Source organism: Aspergillus novofumigatus, assembly GCF_002847465.1.
Source record: "Aspergillus novofumigatus IBT 16806 chromosome Unknown P174scaffold_4, whole genome shotgun sequence".
Taxonomy (NCBI): Eukaryota; Fungi; Ascomycota; class Eurotiomycetes; order Eurotiales; family Aspergillaceae; genus Aspergillus; species Aspergillus novofumigatus.
In genome coordinates this window covers 3,595,168-3,611,677 of record NW_020194277.1, presented here as the reverse complement: position 1 = coordinate 3,611,677, position 16,510 = coordinate 3,595,168, and the positions used below count along the sequence as shown (strand labels likewise).

At 52.5% G+C, this 16,510-nt stretch overlaps 7 protein-coding genes across 7 annotated transcripts; 4 read left to right on the top strand and 3 right to left on the bottom strand.

Moving 5' to 3' along the window:
* Nucleotides 1–108: 108 nt before the first annotated feature.
* On the top strand, nt 109–1,534 carry P174DRAFT_371270 (uncharacterized protein; the record flags this gene model as incomplete). Its single annotated transcript, XM_024822371.1, has 3 exons — nt 109–700; nt 758–1,420; nt 1,446–1,534. The coding sequence occupies 3 exons, from the start codon at nt 109–111 to the stop codon at nt 1,532–1,534; spliced, it is 1,344 nt and encodes a 447-aa protein (XP_024683359.1).
* A 1,121-nt stretch (nt 1,535–2,655) lies between these two features.
* Nucleotides 2,656–4,609, bottom strand: P174DRAFT_451609 (C2H2-type zinc finger protein). Its single transcript, XM_024829018.1, has 2 exons — nt 4,432–4,609; nt 2,656–4,373 (listed from the first exon to the last, which is right to left on the bottom strand). Exons 1-2 carry the CDS (start codon nt 4,511–4,513, stop codon nt 2,791–2,793), a joined length of 1,665 nt encoding a protein of 554 aa, XP_024683358.1. The 5' UTR covers nt 4,514–4,609; the 3' UTR covers nt 2,656–2,790.
* A 145-nt stretch (nt 4,610–4,754) lies between these two features.
* On the top strand, nt 4,755–5,989 carry P174DRAFT_390372 (DNA-directed RNA polymerase core subunit RPO26). The gene is made up of 4 exons (XM_024823483.1): nt 4,755–4,932; nt 5,059–5,355; nt 5,413–5,532; nt 5,595–5,989. The coding sequence occupies exons 1-4, from the start codon at nt 4,898–4,900 to the stop codon at nt 5,626–5,628; spliced, it is 486 nt and encodes a 161-aa protein (XP_024683357.1). The 5' UTR covers nt 4,755–4,897; the 3' UTR covers nt 5,629–5,989.
* A 1,516-nt stretch (nt 5,990–7,505) lies between these two features.
* Nucleotides 7,506–9,392, top strand: P174DRAFT_390369 (MCT family MFS transporter). The gene is made up of 2 exons (XM_024823482.1): nt 7,506–7,935; nt 8,009–9,392. Exons 1-2 carry the CDS (start codon nt 7,754–7,756, stop codon nt 9,135–9,137), a joined length of 1,311 nt encoding a protein of 436 aa, XP_024683356.1. The 5' UTR covers nt 7,506–7,753; the 3' UTR covers nt 9,138–9,392.
* P174DRAFT_390366 (peptide alpha-N-acetyltransferase complex B subunit NAT3) lies at nt 9,386–10,268 on the bottom strand. The gene is made up of 2 exons (XM_024823481.1): nt 10,023–10,268; nt 9,386–9,946 (listed from the first exon to the last, which is right to left on the bottom strand). Exons 1-2 carry the CDS (start codon nt 10,189–10,191, stop codon nt 9,543–9,545), a joined length of 573 nt encoding a protein of 190 aa, XP_024683355.1. The 5' UTR covers nt 10,192–10,268; the 3' UTR covers nt 9,386–9,542.
* A 123-nt stretch (nt 10,269–10,391) lies between these two features.
* On the top strand, nt 10,392–12,304 carry P174DRAFT_390363 (uncharacterized protein). Its single transcript, XM_024823480.1, has 2 exons — nt 10,392–11,450; nt 11,504–12,304. Exons 1-2 carry the CDS (start codon nt 10,729–10,731, stop codon nt 12,087–12,089), a joined length of 1,308 nt encoding a protein of 435 aa, XP_024683354.1. The 5' UTR covers nt 10,392–10,728; the 3' UTR covers nt 12,090–12,304.
* On the bottom strand, nt 12,301–16,464 carry tif32 (putative eukaryotic translation initiation factor 3 subunit EifCa; the record flags this gene model as incomplete). The annotated part of the gene is made up of 7 exons (XM_024831916.1): nt 16,197–16,464; nt 15,889–16,113; nt 15,718–15,825; nt 14,837–15,685; nt 13,453–14,786; nt 12,827–13,395; nt 12,301–12,377 (listed from the first exon to the last, which is right to left on the bottom strand). The coding sequence occupies exons 1-7, from the start codon at nt 16,236–16,238 to the stop codon at nt 12,301–12,303; spliced, it is 3,204 nt and encodes a 1,067-aa protein (XP_024683353.1). The 5' UTR covers nt 16,239–16,464.
* Between the last annotated feature and the right edge of the window lie 46 nt (nt 16,465–16,510).

The window sequence follows — 16,510 nt, the reverse complement described above, 5'->3', positions numbered from 1 at the left end:
TCTATTTCTTTGTCTTTTTGGCGTTTCTTTTTGCGTGCTTTGTTGTGTTTTGTCTGTCTCAGGCTCCGAAACTTCCAATGAGCAGTGGCTGAGCCTTTTGTCGCCAATATGGAGGTGTTCCCTCTCTCACCGGAGTTTGAATGCGAGGATCCATTCCAGACTACCGTTGGACGTGACGATTTTGAAGATGGTGACGATGAGGATCTGCCTTGGGTTGATCAGAAAGTCAGAGAAATCACCTCGGCCGAGCTTCAGGATTTTGCCCACCTGATGGACGAATTTGCCAAAGGATTCGATCCCGACTCCCTTGCTCGAGAGATCATGGCTATGCTACCACTGCTCGAGGAAGATCTGTTCCCCATCTCCTTCGCCCATCTCTTGATCCTCCTTCTTCAGACCGACGGCAAGATCGAAACCGCCCAAGTGAAGCTAGTTCGGTGGCTGCGTGCTCGTTATCCCATTGCTTTGTGTGAGCCAAGCGAGACTCAACTGGTCGACGAGACGTTCTTCATGTCCGAGATTGAGATGCTGAGACGGCTGCTATCGACCTTGCGTGGAGACGACGACAAGACCATATATTGGATCAACTGCAGGCCCTTTGAGATTGGCAAGTCCTGCGAGAAACTTGAAGCGTCCATCAAGGTAATTAGAGCCTTCGAGCGTGACATGCGGTCTGCAACGGAGGAGATTGACGAGGAAAGTAAGATTGCACCTCACCGTTTCCACCTGTCGATGAAGCTGACCACAATGAACACAGGACACTTCTATAATGATCTCCCCGTCTGTAATGAGCGCACTGTGTTGACAAGCATGAGGGTACAGCGGTGTGACAGCTCTCGGGCATCCATTGGCTGGAATAATTATCTGTCTTCTGAAATTGAGCTCACAAGGTTCCACCAGTTCTTCAAACACCATGTGATGGAGCATGACCCTGATAAGGCTCGTGGATTTGGATGGCTGCCACCAGAACATATCAGGGTTCCTCGCTCGTCCTCTACCGATGTTGATCTTGTCGATGTGTCTGATTGGCCTCTGAACGATCATCAGAAAAAGATCATGAGTCTGCTGTTCAAGGTCGCTCAGTGGCTTGGTCTAGCGAGAGGACTTGCGGCCGTTCATCTCTTTTGTGACGTTGCTCGTAACTTTACCATCCACAAGCCCTCCGAGAACCCGAGTGCCAGCTACATCCTCTTCATGCAGAAACTTGCCGAGGTCAGACTGTGCCCCAGCTCGATTAAATCCCAGATCCCGACCCCGTTTCCCTACGACGACGAGGTCTACGCGAACCGCAACCCGGCCTTCTTTATTGACGTCTTCAGATCTGCCAGAAAGTTGGTGTGCTGCCAGGTTGAGATGGCATCTTTTTTGAAGAAGAAGAGCGACAAGAAGAAGCAGGGCTATTCCAACCACCGCACCTCTGGTCGCCAAGCTTCCAAGGGCATGAGTTCGTATGATCACTGAATTCCCCGAAATCCATGGATCTCTTGCTGGTGCTTGGGATCGCAATCGCAAGGTCAGTCTATACAGGAAATGAACTAGGTTATCTGGCCTTTCTATGGAGGTCGCTAACTTCTACTTGCTCAACAGAACATGGGGAAGAAAACCGGCCCCTTGGGTATTCCTTCTGCAAGCCTTCCTGCTGAGGAAACAACTCTTGACCATCCTGCTTCCCCCGAGGAAGAGCAATTGCTTTACCACTTCGCAGGTTACGCACGTTCGATCTAGGATTCAAACCGCACGCCCGAGTGACCTCCTGCACAGCTGTGATGTTGTCTGGGCCAGCGATCCGTTGAATATCCGCCTTTGGACAGTAACTTTGCCATCTCCTCTCGGGAACAATTCGAAAATCAGCAAAAAAAGGAGAAAAATTCAAAAAGACGGAAAGAAGCCATGTTTGGCGGTTTGAGCTGCGTTCAGTTCAAGCACCAGATTCAATCTGGTTTGGTACGGTTATCCATCTTCTTTCTTTCACTTCATCTTGCACAAACGTCCCTTGGCTTCCAAATGGTTTCTTCGTGGTTGACGATGCTTTTTGTCTTCTTGAAGCTTTTCTGGCTGCGATGATCGCATGCGCTCGGGGCTGGTCTTCTGTTGGCACTTGTCGAGGCATTGCGGCCTATCTAGTTTCCATATCGAAGAAACAAAGACACTCATTTCCAGGGACATGAATGAAAAGAAAAGCACTTATGTACTTACATAATTACTCATACTTCCCTTTTGTGAATTTTGTTCTGTTTCTCATGTCTGATGTATTTTCATATTTTTATTTCACGTTACGCGGAGCGGAGCCAGCAGCTAACTGTTCAACCAACCAGGTCATGATGCTGAATTTCGTGCAACGTACTGACTCACGCCGAGATGAGTGTCTCCGCTTGGGGCATCACTATGTTCTGCTTTGTGAATGCTGACATCTGAAGTCAGGAGTGTACTGAGTACTGACGGCCAGACCAGACCGTTGCTGATGGGCTGGTTGACAGGTCTGAACTCTGACGATTATTGACTTTTAGCAGCTCGATAACCGTCAATACTGTGCTGTTAAAAGTAAGGTGAGTGATTGGATTTGATTATAGTAGCTCACTTCTAATGGCCTGCTAGATTTGCGTAGGAGTACGAGTATGAGATTGACAGCCATCTATGCGATCTACATACAACCGTGTGGTTGAAAGAAATAGATTTGATCCAGCATATTCCTCATTTATCATCAATCAGCCCAAATGATAGAATCTATGAAAAGGATAGTATTGGTCATAGAGAAGTCCCGAAATAATCAACAGTAAATCGCACAAAAAGCTACGACTCCATCATATCGTAAGCCAGTGCAGGATCAATCAGCGCCATATCATCGCCAGTAGTGGGTATCGTAGAATTGCTGTCTTGCATCATTACATCGGCGCCGTGCGTAGGCAACGGCTTAAACTCGGGTGCGCCGGAAGTCGCTATCGTCTCTGTCCCGTTCAACGTATACGGGCCGTACGACGAAGGATCGTTATCGAATTCAAGACCGTAGATTCCCCCGAATAGTTCCTCGGAGGAAGCAGATGCAGATGCAGATGCACCGAACTCATGCGCGAGCAGCGCCCGCCGCAGGAATAGATCCCGGGTTTCCTCTTCGGAGAAATGATGCTTGCCGCTCATATGGACCCAGAGATCGTAGTCTCTGTGGAACCGGTGCGGGCACGACTCAACCAGACACGCGATGTGGCGACCCGTTTCCTCGGCGTAGCCCTCACCCGTGAGCGCGGCCAGCGCGGACACACCGGGTGAGGTTGCGGTAGAATGCTGTCGATCGCGGGTGAGGCCGAGACGCTGACGGCGTTCGGCTTTGGCGTTCTGGTAGCCCAGATGCGCGGTACGGATGTGTTCTTCCAGCGCGAGCTTGCTCCCATACCGCTTGCCGCAGCCGTTGTCGTTGTTCCAGCCGGCCACCTTTTTCGACGACGAGAGGTCGGTCTCGCCGCAGACGAAGCGTTTCTCGCCTTGGTGGACGGTGCGGGTGTGTACGGTTAGATTTCCCTTCTTGGTGAAGCTCCGGTCGCAGCCGGGTACGGTGCAAGGGAATGTCTTGCGTTCCTCGAGACTGACGTCGCCGTGGGCGACTTCGAGATGGCGGCGGAGTTCGCGGGATGTCGCGCAAGTCAGAGAACAGTTGGGACATTGCGGGGGGTGGACGGATCGGATATGAGCTTGTAGGAGGGCGTAGGTGGGAAACGTTGCTGCGGCGCCTTCTGCGTGCTGGGAGCATTCTGTGCAGCTGAAACGTTTCTCGGTGTGAATGCGGCTTTCGTGGGCTCGAAGATGCCCTGCTGTGTCGAATGCCATTGTGCACTTCTGCCCGGTGCTCGGGTCTGTGTGCGGGCACTGGAAAGGTTTTTGCTTTAGATGTGCGGTCATGATGTGTTTTTGGAGGGTGGAATGCTTCCGAAACGTCTCATTGCAAGGCGGGTACTCCGTGCAGCGGTACTTATCTCGTCCATCGTGGGCAGCCAGGTGTCGACGGAGCCGGGAGCCGGTCACGAAGCTCTTCCCACAGCCAGGACGGTCACATATGTAGTCTCGGACCCCAGTATGCGCGCTTTTGATATGGTGATTCAGATGAGATGCGCGGAGGAATGTCTTGCCACATTCTTCGAACGTGCACTTGAAGATTCTCTCATTATTATGGGAACGCAGGTGTTCTTGAAGTCGTGCTGGCCGGTTGAATGCCTTTGTGCAACCATCGAAGGGGCAGCGGTGGGTTTTCAGCTCCGAAGGATATTTGGCTGAGGTCGTAGAGATTGGCGTCGCTGGAGTCTCGTGGACACTGTCGCTGTCCACACTGGATTCGTCGGAAGATACATAATCGGCATCTGACTGAGGTTCCTCGTATATCGGATCTGCGACAGCGATGTTCAGATCCACAGTCAATTCAATCCTAGGGTTCCAGCGTCTTACCAGCATCGTCCAGCGCTGTGCGTTTCAGAGATTTGTTCGGGATAGCGAGCTCATCCGACTCAAGTTTGCGCTTCTCACCCATGGCTCAGATGAAGCCCCTGATATCAGGCCTCACAGGAACGACACCCATTAAGAGCATAGACTGAACAGTGGTCAACGCATTAAGCGCACATTCAACTGCTGAAAGGAATATCTTCTAAAAATTTTGCCAGGGACTGATGTTAAAAGCGGTGACGAAGCTGACCAGAAAGGGCTTAGTGTTAACGGGGCCAAGGAACTTTTTCCGCCGCCATTTTTGGAGGGTCGCGATATCGAAATCTTCATCTTCACCAAGCCTGTCGCAAGGTCGATCTTTTCGCAGCGTCTCTATCCCTGGACGCGATATTTGCCGTCCTTTCACTTGTGTGGCTGCTGAACACGCTCGTTTGGTTATATTTACCTGGTTTGCCAGCTCTAATTTGACACCATGTCTGACTACGGAGATCACGACGCTGAGGAAACGTAAGGACACCTCATTTGACTGCATTTTCCAGTTTGGATTGGGAGCACTTCACTTGCTCGCTGCGTAATTCACTGGCGAAAATGGTTTTGAGCTAGTTCAGCCGTTCTGACTCGCACATTTTACAGCTACGACTACGAGCCCGCTGAGGAGGTGTTCGACGAGAATGAGCCCGAAGACTTCATAAACCCCGAGGATCTCGAAGGTGCCGAGGGAGGCGCCGATGGCTATGCGGATGATCATTATACGCCGGCAGTCAATGGTGACCGCATCGTCGTCTCTGGCGATCCCAGTGCGGGATACTCCGGCAAGGTGGTGGAACAAGCACGGGCGAAGAAAATCCCCAATGAAGAACGCAAGACAACCCCGTACATGACCAAATACGAAAGGGCGCGAGTTCTGGGTACCAGAGCTTTGCAGATCAGGTTCGTCATCTGGCGGCATGTGGCATGTGAAGACCATGGAACTGACGTTTGTCACAGTATGAATGCTCCCGTGCTTGTAGATCTTGAGGGAGAGACAGATCCTTTGCAGATCGCCATCAAGGAGCTGAACCAGAAGAAGATCCCGCTCATTGTGAGAAGATATCTGCCAGATGGAACGTAAGTTATCCTCCCTTCACCTTGAGGAAGGACGCAAGTCTAATCCGCTTATGAACATTTAGGTACGAGGACTGGACGTGTGAAGAGTTACTCTAAATCTGATCACACTTTGGGTGGATATCTGTTGAGACTGAACTATTTGTTTCTATTTGTCATTCTAATTATGGTCTTCTGATTTGACGTCCCGCATAGCGTTCGGAGTTTGGGAGCAGGAAGCGAACCGTTCATTGCATTGCTAATGATCCGGTCGCCGGGAATTGGAATTCAGCAAAGAACAGAAAAGAAGTATACTTGACCTTTGATGGATAGAATATGAAAAAAATGTTACGTTCACTCCTTTGGCCTTGGGTATTTATCCACATCCACAAACACCTGGAGTCTTCAATGAGTCTCTAGCCTTACAAACAAAATGTATGCTATGAGAACTGTCTGGAAGCCGGCGCTCATGACACTCGAGCATAGCTTCCTATTGTACCATATCAATACAAACATAATGAAAGATCGAACGAAGTATGCGAAAGGTGAAGAGGTACAGGACAGTTCCCCCTGAAGTGTACGAAACCTCCGTTTCTTTTGCCCCTTTGCATGCTGGAGCAAGCGTTGCGCCAAAATGAGTAAACTGCAAGTCTGTATCTTCACCTGACCTCAATGATTTTGGGCTTGATGAGCTTTACAATGATACTATCTGAAGTAGCCCGTCAGGTCGTCTGTACTCTTGAGCATACTCTGTTGTGTCTTCTTCCAAAAGGAGCTTAGCGTGAGATCTGTCTATCACGTGATGACAGCTAGGCAGTCAACAGAATGTTTCTACGCAGTACTCCATACAGCAATCAATCATCGCCATGTTTTGGATCCGCACAGATACTGTTACGATTGCCGGCCGCAAACGTACATAATCTTAGATACTCTCTGTCATCTCTCCATAACTGCAAATGCGAAGTTAAGATCTGGTTCATGTTCCCGAATGATCTGGCTCGGATCTGGCACAAGGAGTCTCGGAGATCGAAATGCGGGAAAACGTGGATTCGGTCTTTCGGAGTGTGCCGCAAAGTCCCCGAGCTGGCGATCCACATTCCCCTTGCAAGTCAAGTCTTACCCTATCCAATCCTTTCATTGCTGTGTTCTTTACTTTTCAGTTGTTTTCAGTCGAGTCTAGACTAACTTCAGTTCCTCGTCAGTTCAGAATTTCAACATGACCAGGGGAGCTTTTTTTTTTCTTTTGTGTCCAGCAGCATCCAAAGCTACTGTTAGGGCACAATCTGATATGCCTCGTTTCTATTATTAATGAGAATCAAGCCGCAAGCGTCATCGTGAAGAATGTTCCTTCCCCGCTGGATAAGTCGGCACGTCACGTTGTCCATGTTTTTGGCGCCCTGAGACGCCTTGGTTACCCTGGCTCGTCCTAATTGCTACCTCATCTGATTATCAATCACAGTTACCGCAGACCTTATGCGGAAAAAAGCGCATGATTATATTGCCGACTTCTCTTTTAAGGCCTGAGTTCGCTACCGACTTTGGTAGTTGAGTGGGCCCTTGTCCGTCGGCTATCCATCAGCCTTAGCGGTTGGCCATTATTGCTCGAATGGAGAAGACCTTCGGAGTTACCCCAAGAACGAGGATGCATCTTTCAGGCTTCTAGCGGTAGTCAATGCGCAAGCTACTTAATACACGTATTAGATCCTGGAGCTGTACGGTCAATGGGCTCGATCCCATTCGACACCCAAAAAACCCCGGTCACGTATGTCGGTAGTTTGGGACCTTGAAGACTGACTCATGCCTCTGGTCTCCCTAGGAATACGACTTATGGACCGGCTCTCAGTGGATCTCTCCTTTGATAGCCGGAGTCCCAGTGGTTTATCCTATCGGGCCTCTGACTGGCAAGCTTAGGCTTTTTTAGTTTCCCCGCTGACTCTTAAGAGTTGCTGAGAAATCTTATCGCATATAAATTTGGTTTTGCGCATCTGCTGTTTTTTCCATGTCGCATGGTGATAGAATTGACAGCTGTTAAGCGGTTCTTGATTGGAAATTTTTTCGTCCGCTTGGATCAATTCATCGTCGGGCTTCGACTTGTATTTCTATGCGGACTTTTTAGACTATACATACCCTTCTTGTATAGTTCGCCATCACATTTCTGCTACACATAGAATCGGCCGAGGTTTTTTCGCGCGCTGAGTCCGATATATTTATACGATATTGCCATCTGGAAGGACAGGAACTGGGGATGAGGGCACATGCGGAGGAGAAGGCCGTTGCGCCCTCGGTGAACAGCAACAATGATGAGAGCAACGTGCGCACATCAGAGCAGCAGCCAGGAGAGAAACACCAAGAAGAGCCAACCTTCGATACAGGCGTCCTGGCATGGTTGCAGGTCCTTGGATCATTCTTCCTATTCTTTAACTCATGGTAGGTACATTTGTGAATGCATGACATTCGTTGAGGCTGCTCTTTCGCATCGCTAATCGCTAGGTCGTCTTAGGGGTGTGATCAATACATGGGGCGCTTTCCAGACATACTATGAACAGAATCTTCTCTCGAATGTTTCGTCATCGTCCATTGCCTGGATTGGATCTCTGCAATCGTTTCTTCTGATGCTCTTTGGAGTAGTGACCGGCCCGTTGTTCGATGCAGGGTACTTTCGAGCTCTCGTCATATTTGGCACCGTTGTGCTCCCATTTGGCTTGATGATGACCAGTATTTCTTCACAGTATTGGCACTTGATCCTCTGTCAAGGAGTCTGTATCGGCCTGGCTGCTGGATGCCTGTTCGTTCCCTCGGTTGCTATTCTGCCTCAATACTTCAAGCGGAAGCGAGGTTTAGCCAACGGATTGGCGGCTTCAGGCAGCAGTATTGGAGGCGTGGTCTATCCGATAATGTTCAATAAGCTGCAGCACCAAGTTGGATTTGCGTGGGCGACTCGCGCACTGGGCTTTGTAGCTCTCGGAACCTGCTGCATCTCCCTATCTCTCATGCGCATGCGATTTCTCCCTACCGAGAAACGCAAGTTGGTCCAGCTATCCGCATTTAAGGAACCGGCATTCGTGATGTTCGCCGTTGCAATGTTTCTGGGCTTCCTAGGCTTCTATAACTTCCTATTCTACGTGCAGTCCTATGCCATCGACACGGGAATCGTCGATGCAAATCTGGGGTTCTATCTGCTCTCTATGCTTAATGCGGGTTCTACCGTGGGACGAATCTTCCCCAACTTCGTCGCTGATCATACCGGCCCACTGAACATGCTGACGCCAGCTGTCACAGCTACGGCAGTTCTGGCCTTTGCCTGGATTGGCGTGCACAATGTGCCCGGCATCATTGTTCTCTCTGTCCTGTACGGTCTCTTCTCCGGCGGGTTTGTCTCGCTCCCACCGGTAGTCATGGTCACTTTGACGAAAGATATCCGCGACCTGGGTACTCGTCTGGGCATGATTTTCGCCACGACCTCGATTGGTTTGCTGATCGGAACACCAATTGGTGGAGCCATCATGAGTGATACCCATAATTATCTCGGGGTTCAACTCTTTACCGCTTGCTGCATCATCACGGCAGCCGCCATTTTTGCGGCCCTGCGATTCTCACGCACTGGGCCCCGGCTGCTTGTCAGAGCATGATAGCCACCAGTGTCATCAACGTTGCACGACTTATGCGAAGCGTTTTTGGCTTATTAGAAGCACATATCGTAATAATCGGTACATATCACAGATGCATCGTCGGTTTCGGGGTCATAGATCAGTATGGCATTATAGAGCGGAAACGCGGGCTTTGCTTTCGGGTTTGCATCATGAACAGTTGTTCATATTGAATGGGACTTCACATTGTTTCATATATACACCATGCATGATAGGGTCTCTATTATCCTCGACGGGAAAATAAAAGTGATTTTGTCTATCATCATCCTAAGCTTTTCGCATCCGTAATGCCACAGAAAACCATAGTATAACTCCCCAACGCCGGGAAGCTAAATCGACTGCATCAAGCACCACAGCCCGCTCAAACGTAAAGACAAACGCTATCTGTTATGAAACATCCTCGGGATTCACCAAAAACTCCTCCCCGTTCTCGCGTATATGCTGCAGTTTCTTATCCCGACTGCACGGTTTGCGCATATCGAACGCATCCTCGCCCGAGTCCGACATCCCTGTCGGATCATCGCTGTAGTAATTGACAACCCGCCGGAAAACAGAATACCCCATCCCCTTGTACATCCCCACAGCGACCTTATTCCCCGCGCGCACGTACAGATCCACAAACCAGGCATCGTTGATGTCGGAGCCCTGCTCGAGACGCTCTGTCAGGCGGCGCGCGTGGCCCAGACGTCGCCAGGCTGGGGCGACTGTCAGCACGGTAATGTGTCCGTGCCAGGGGGTGTAGTGTTCCGAGTGGCGCATTGAAGGGTGTTGTTCTTCGAGCTTGCCCATGACTGTTTTTTTTTTGCTTTCATTAGTGACAAGACGGCCTTGCAGAGGTGGTGTGGCTACGATGAAGATTGCACGTACTGTATCCGACTATGCCTTCTGTGCGGTCTTTCACCGCGCTGAAGAGCGAGGGCCATCGCATGAGGTAGTTGAGGTAGAAGCCCAGGTCGTAGTTTTCGGTCAGCGGGTCGAGGTTGGTGAGGTTGAGGGAGAGGAGGTCCGTTGGGGACACGCGCCGGATGGAACTCATTTTTGCTGTTAATAGGGAACAGCTGTCAATGGCCGTTGGCGAGGCCAGTAGAAGTGAAGCTCTTGGTGGTGTGGGGTGAAGATGAAATAATGAAGCTGATGTAAATCGAATGATCTGATTGGGGCTTCGGCGGTCACGGGAGGAGCGGCTGTTTATTCCTCTGCTGAGAGTAGTTCGTTGTCTTTTGCATCATCATCATTCTTTATTATTCTTATTGAGAAATTCATTCTTTGTGTCATGAGATTCATCCGTTCTCTTGTCTTTCCTTCTACTCTTCCAGCATCCTGGTGATGCTATGATTATTGAGACATCCTGTCTTGTTATTTCCTCTCCTCAGTGTGGCCCCCTGCCCGCGTCCAGCTCATTCCGCGATCGACATTCGACGATACAGACCCCTCAATCCTGAGAGATAAAACAACACAGTTGATCTGTCAGGATATCGAGAATCCTAAGGACTGATTCTCAGCCGACTGCTGTCTGCATTCCTTGTCACAATCCCACGTGGGATCCTCAACCTTCTCCCAACTGACCTGCATCATGCCGGCCATCCCACCATCCCCCCTGAGGCTATCTCACCGCCATAGTCACAGCCAGTCCTCCAACCTCGGTTTCGACCCCATCTCCCCCGGAACCTACGCTCCCAATGGTTTCTCTCAGAGTCCTATACATTCGCCTCGGACGCCTCGTTCCTCAGCGCCCCCTTCGCCGGTGGAACCCCGCCAGCGGAATGCGCAAGCCATGAACGGGTCGTACAGGTTATCAGGTGACTTCGGAGGCCCTGCAGACGCCGCAGGGGGGCTGGGAAACCTTGCAGACGAACTCGCGGACGCCTGGGACGAAGAAGAGGAAGGGGGCTATGGCTATGTCTCTGGTCAGGACAATGCATCGGGGGACCTACAAGGCGCCACCCGAAGTGACGGAGAGGACGACTACAATATGGGACCGCGATCGCCCTTGTCAGATTACGCGCCGGGCCATACCTCGCTGCAACCGCCTCGGGTCAAAGCTCGCAATGGCAGTCAACGAAATCACCGGCGACATGAATCACAATACGACGGCTCCGACTACGGCAACGAGTCGGATTTCGAGGAAGCGGCAGACATATCGCCTAGTCTGGAGGGGCAGATGGCTGAGATTGAAAGCTTAGTCCGGCGAGGGATCGAGAACAACGGAAGTGAGAACGATCATGTCATCAAACGTGTTGTTGAGACGCTCCGGGACCTAGGGAGCCAGAGTGGGATCGAGAACAACGCCATGAGGTATGTTTGCCCTCTGAGTTGACGAACTCCCAAGCATCTGCTGACCTCCGCAGATTAATAACAGCACACACCTCCATCACCTCACACTTAACCCACCAGACCAGAACGCTCCAGACCCTCACCCACCCTCTCCTCTTCTCCCCCTATCCGCTCCTCTCTCCGGACGCAATTGACGAGCTAATCCCGCTCATCGACGAAGGCCTTCTGCCTAACCTACCCTACCCGTTCCCCGGCCAGCCACGCCACTCCTCCAGACCAACCACACCTTCGCAGTCGCCCTCCTTGAACCCACTCGTCTGCCTCCAGACCCTTATCGCACAAACCACGGACCTCACGCTGTCCCTCCGTGGCCTTAGCGACACCCTCTACGAATCGCGACAACTAACTGCAACCGCCTCGCGACGACTGCGGTCCGCAAGGGAACTCGTCGCCGAGCTGCGCCGCGAGGAGGAGAGCCGCGAAGAAGCCACCCGGTGGATCGAAAAGGGAGACTGGGACCGCCGGCTGCGAGACCGCGAAGCTGGCCGCGTCTGTCGGGACGTCGTCAGTGGATTCGAGGCCGTGTGCGGCGAATGGAGGGAGAGGCTCTTTGGTACGGCTGCTGTTGCTGCTCCTGGGGCGGAAATGGCCGCTGCTTGAGCTGGTTTCTTCCTTGGTCTTGTATTTTTGACACCATACATCGATTCAAATCCTGTCCATATGTCCTTATCTTTGGGTTTCTTCGTGGCCTGCAACATACCCCCTTTTCTTTCTTTCTCTTCAAGAATATATAGATTTCTTCTGTTCACGGAAACGTCTATGCATTTGGTTCTAATATTTCCTTCCTCGATGCGTAGATTAATTTGTAAGTCTATCCCATAATGATTTCCTCTGCAGAAACCTGAACCACCACGAACATAACGATAAGAGCCTGACTACGAACACAAGCTACAATCAAGACCACGTAGAAGAGAAATAAAGTAGAGAAAATCATATTCTTCCTGCATTATTCATCCAACAAAAGTCGTCTGACGTAAGATATAGACGGGAAAACCTGGACTTCATTTATGGGACATAATGCAGTCAACAACAGACATGATGGCTACCCAGAGAAGAAAGGGGAGAGAAGTCCCCACTCCCTAGATTCATGAAACATGAGAAGAACAACCAGATAAGGTAGCAGAGACACCGTTAGAATTAAAAGAGAGAGAGAGGAAGAGAATGCAAACGAGGGGGATGAGTCCTCCCAAAACGGATACGAATCATACACCCCTTTCCACGTTTCGGCAGACGGAAACTTTTTTGCGTTCAGATTTTATTTTCAAGAATTCAACAGACAAGGGCTTGCTTGATCGCGCTAGCCCTACTGCTGCTGTTGCTTCCACCGGGGCACCCACTTCTGAGGAGCGGGGAACCCTCAGGCTTGTCGGAGCTGGCGGCGGCGGCGGCGGGGGAGTCTGTGTATGGGAGGGGGTTGGGAGGAGCTGGATTCCCGCATGTGACGGGGAACGTATTTCTCGGGGCAGGACCGTTCGAGGGAGGAGCAGCGGGAGCGGCGCTGGCTCCAGAGCGGAGGTGAGGGGGGACATATCCGCCGGTTCTGCGGGGGAGCTGGACCTCTTCCTTAGGTGCCTCGGCGGTAGGAGCAGGCGCGGCGGCAGGAGCGGGTGCGGCGGCAGGAGCGGGTGCGGCGGCAGGAGCGGGTGCGGCGGCAGGGGCAGCGGCAGGGGCAGGGGCAGCGCCGGTAGCCTCCTTGGCAGCTTGGCGCTCTCTCCAGCTGGGAACACCGCCAGTACGAGATGCGAGGTTAAGGCGAGGAGCTGTCCGCTCAGCTGTCCGCTCCGCGGGTCGCTCGGGCTCAGCAGCACGGGTGGGAGGTTCTGCGAGGCCAGACTTTCTGGCGGCACGGCGAGCCTCAGCTTCCTCCTCACGCTGCTTCTGCCGTAGAGCAATCTCGTCGAGTCTCCTGTATCGTAAGTTAGTACCATTATAATAAGTTTTATAGAACTGGGGAGAAACTGACTTTCTCTCTTCCTCACGCTTGGCTTTTTCTTCAGCCAAGACGCGTCTGCGCTCCTCTTCCTTGGCGATACGCTCTTCCTCTTCGCGTTTGGCCCGCTCTTCCTCCTCCTTTCTGCGGCGCTCTTCCGCCTCACGCTCGGCCCGTTCGCGACGGCGGCGTTCCTGAACTTCCTTGACACGCTGCTTCTTCTTAGCCTCGAACTCTCGCTCGGCGGCCTTGCGGCGCTTCTCAAACTCCTCGTGACGCTTCTCAGACACCTCCTTGCGGAAGTTGCTGAAGACGGGAACAAGGCGGCTGAGACGGTGCTTGAGGGCAACCGCCTCCTTGTGCTTCTCCTCAGCTTCCTTGAGAGTCTCGGCCTTGATGGCCTCGTAAAGCTCCATGTCACGCTTCTTCTGGGCTTCATAGTCCTCGGGAATGTGCTTCAACTCCTCGCGACGGAAGGCACGCTCCAGGTGATCGATACGCTTGGCAGTGGTGCGGATGCGCTCATTGAGCTCGTTCTTCTCCTTCTCGAGCTGGGCAAGCTTGATGGCGCGCAGCCGGTTGGCATCCATGTCCTCAAGGTCGATCTCGCTGATATCGATGCCCTTGACACCGCTCTTGAGCTCCTCCAGCTGCTTCTTGAGCTCCTGCTGGCGGATACGGTCCTGTTCATCCTTCAGACGCTTCTTTTCGCGTTCCCGCTGCTCGTCAAGCAGTCTCTGCTTCTCAGCCTCTTGCAGCTGCTGAGTACGAATACGCTTGCGGGTCTCCTCCTCTCTTTGCTTGCGCTGCAGAGCATCGGTGGCAGCTTCCTTCTTCTTCTCGATGAGGACACGGCGGGCAAGGGTCTCCTCGTGCTCCTTGGCAGCACCAGCCTCAGCGCGAGCCTGAGCGGCCTTCTTGGCCTGGATACGGGCCTCGTTATAAGAAGGATCCACGTACATGCATGTGACGTGAAGGGTCTTGGCGAGACGGGTGAGCTGAAGGCGGGCGATTTCAGCAGGGGTGTTCTGAAGGCGCTGCACCGAACCGACCTCGCTCTCAGCAGAACCGGCGGCGCTGCCGGAATGCAGAGCCTTGGCGGAAGAGAAGACATCGGTGTCGAACGTCAGAACACCCGAGGTATGGTCGACGCGGATAGCGAGGTCGCCCTTCTTGCATCCGTTCATGATGAACTTCTCGATCATGGCCGGGGTGATCTGGAAGGGATCGGGGAACTGTGCAAGCTCGTAGACAAACTTGAGTTCGACGGACTCGTAAACCTGGGACAGCTGCTGGAAGAGACGGGTGAGGATGACCTGCTGCAGGGGCAGGACGTACTTCTCCATCTCGGGATCGGCACCGATCTGCTTCAGGATGGGGTGATCTTCTTGCAGATGGAGAGAGGGTGGAAGTCAACCTCGAGGATGTTGTAGAGATCCCGAATCTCAGGACGAGCACGCTTGAGCAGGCCCTTGTTCAGAGCATCCCGGAAAAGCACCGCACGGCTGGGTGGCTGAGCCATACCGAGCAGGTTGGTCAGACGGGTATTCTTGTTCTTGCGGGCCTCATCGACATCGACCAAGGCGCCTCGAGAGCGGGAGGTGCTGATGACGGGGATCGACAGAGCAGACAGAAGGACAAAGGAAGCGGCCTTGGTCATGTCAGCCTCGGTCACCGAGGGGTTCTCCTTCTTGGTGCCCTGGCCTGCGGCGAGAGCAGCGGCGGACTGACGGAGAAGGTTGTAGTAGCGGCTCCAAGCGGCGGCATGGAAAAGATAGTTCTCGCTGACGAGGAAGATCCGTGCAAGCTTTTCGTAGTAATTGGCCATCATGACGTTCTTGGCGGGGCGCTTGCTAAGGCTGAGAAGAGTGTGAATGTCTTCAATGCTGCGGAAAGCCTCCTGCCACAGCTCCAGCTCAACAGCAACATTCAGCTGCTGGAAGCGGGTGTCCAGATGGCGCTGCAGGGTGTCGGGATCGCTGAGGTTGATGGCGTGCATCTGAGCGGAGTACTTGGCGGCGTTCTGGACGTGGTTACGGAGCAGCTCGCAAAGACGGCGGAACTCGGTCTTGCGGGTGTACTTGAGGCAAAACTGGAAGGCCTGCAGGGCGGTGGTCTGATACATGACCTCAAGGCGAGCATTGTTCTTCAAGATCTCCAGGACGGTACGGTAGGTCTCCCAGAGAAACTTGAGCCACGGAGTGACGACAGCGCGGTCGGTTCGGTCGCGGGATTGTTCGCCAGAAACAGTAGCAAGCAAGATGGTCTCGGGGTCTCGATCGCTTCGAGATCCTCGACGTTGGACGATGGGGCAGCGGACTCCAGAGAGGACTGGATCTCGTCGGCCTTGGCCTGGGCCTCGGTCACCTTCTTCTCGGCGAGTTCGATGAATTTTTTGAGGACGACCTATTCGCAGCATATATATCAGCCCCTGCAAATCATATCACAAATCAAAGTTTCTGTGCCTACCTCGATGGTTCCCACGTTGGTGTTCTGGGCGATGTTCTTGTACTGGTAGAGACCATCCTTGGCAGCCTTTCCTTTGCGAAGATCGACACACAGTTCAACGAAAAGGAGCATGACAGGTTCGAGAGAGGCGATCGGACTGCTGCGCGTCCTCTTAGAGGTGACATGTTCGTGGAGGACATTGAGGGCGGCGGGAGCCTGGCCCACGGCAATAAGTTCCTGAGCCCGCTGCAGTGAGAGAACACAAGGTCAGTTACCAGTCTCTGAGTTGTAGGACCCTACCGATGATATTTTCCATGATCACCACTCACTTTCAGGACATTTTCCGGCTTGATATGGGGTGGAGGCGGCATGGTGGGCGATGGACCCTGTGGGTTTTAAAGATGATACCGGTGAAAATCGTTTGGCACGCAGAGGCTTTTCAGATCGAGGCTGGAGAAATCTCGAGGCGAAAAAAATGGCAAATCGCACAACGGCGGGCGGGCAGCACTGTTCGACAGTGTAAAAAGGCCCTTTTCTTGATGATGCTGCCACGCGACGGTCGGCCAGAAAGAAAGTGAGGGCGGCGGCGATGCGTCGTTGTGGGAGAATCACGAAAAAAACAGGCCCAACTGCGTTCCCACTT

Bases quoted from the DNA above. Each gene is read 5' to 3' on its own strand.
- P174DRAFT_390363 (XM_024823480.1), top strand. From the start codon at position 10,729: ATGCCGGCCATCCCACCATCCCCCCTGAGGCTATCTCACCGCCATAGT. The intron at 11,451-11,503 runs GTATGTTTGCCC...TGACCTCCGCAG, and splicing joins ATCGAGAACAACGCCATGAG to ATTAATAACAGCACACACCT.
- P174DRAFT_390366 (XM_024823481.1), bottom strand. From the start codon at position 10,191: ATGAGTTCCATCCGGCGCGTGTCCCCAACGGACCTCCTCTCCCTCAAC. The intron at 9,947-10,022 runs GTACGTGCAATC...AAAAAAAAACAG, and splicing joins AGAAGGCATAGTCGGATACA to TCATGGGCAAGCTCGAAGAA.
- P174DRAFT_390372 (XM_024823483.1), top strand. From the start codon at position 4,898: ATGTCTGACTACGGAGATCACGACGCTGAGGAAAC. The intron at 5,356-5,412 runs GTTCGTCATCTG...CGTTTGTCACAG, and splicing joins ACCAGAGCTTTGCAGATCAG to TATGAATGCTCCCGTGCTTG. The intron at 5,533-5,594 runs GTAAGTTATCCT...ATGAACATTTAG, and splicing joins AGATATCTGCCAGATGGAAC to GTACGAGGACTGGACGTGTG.
- P174DRAFT_390369 (XM_024823482.1), top strand. From the start codon at position 7,754: ATGAGGGCACATGCGGAGGAGAAGGCCGTTGCGCCCTCGGTGAACAGC. The intron at 7,936-8,008 runs GTAGGTACATTT...AGGTCGTCTTAG, and splicing joins TTCCTATTCTTTAACTCATG to GGGTGTGATCAATACATGGG.
- P174DRAFT_451609 (XM_024829018.1), bottom strand. From the start codon at position 4,513: ATGGGTGAGAAGCGCAAACTTGAGTCGGATGAGCTCGCTATCCCGAAC. The intron at 4,374-4,431 runs GTAAGACGCTGG...TCGCTGTCGCAG, and splicing joins CACAGCGCTGGACGATGCTG to ATCCGATATACGAGGAACCT.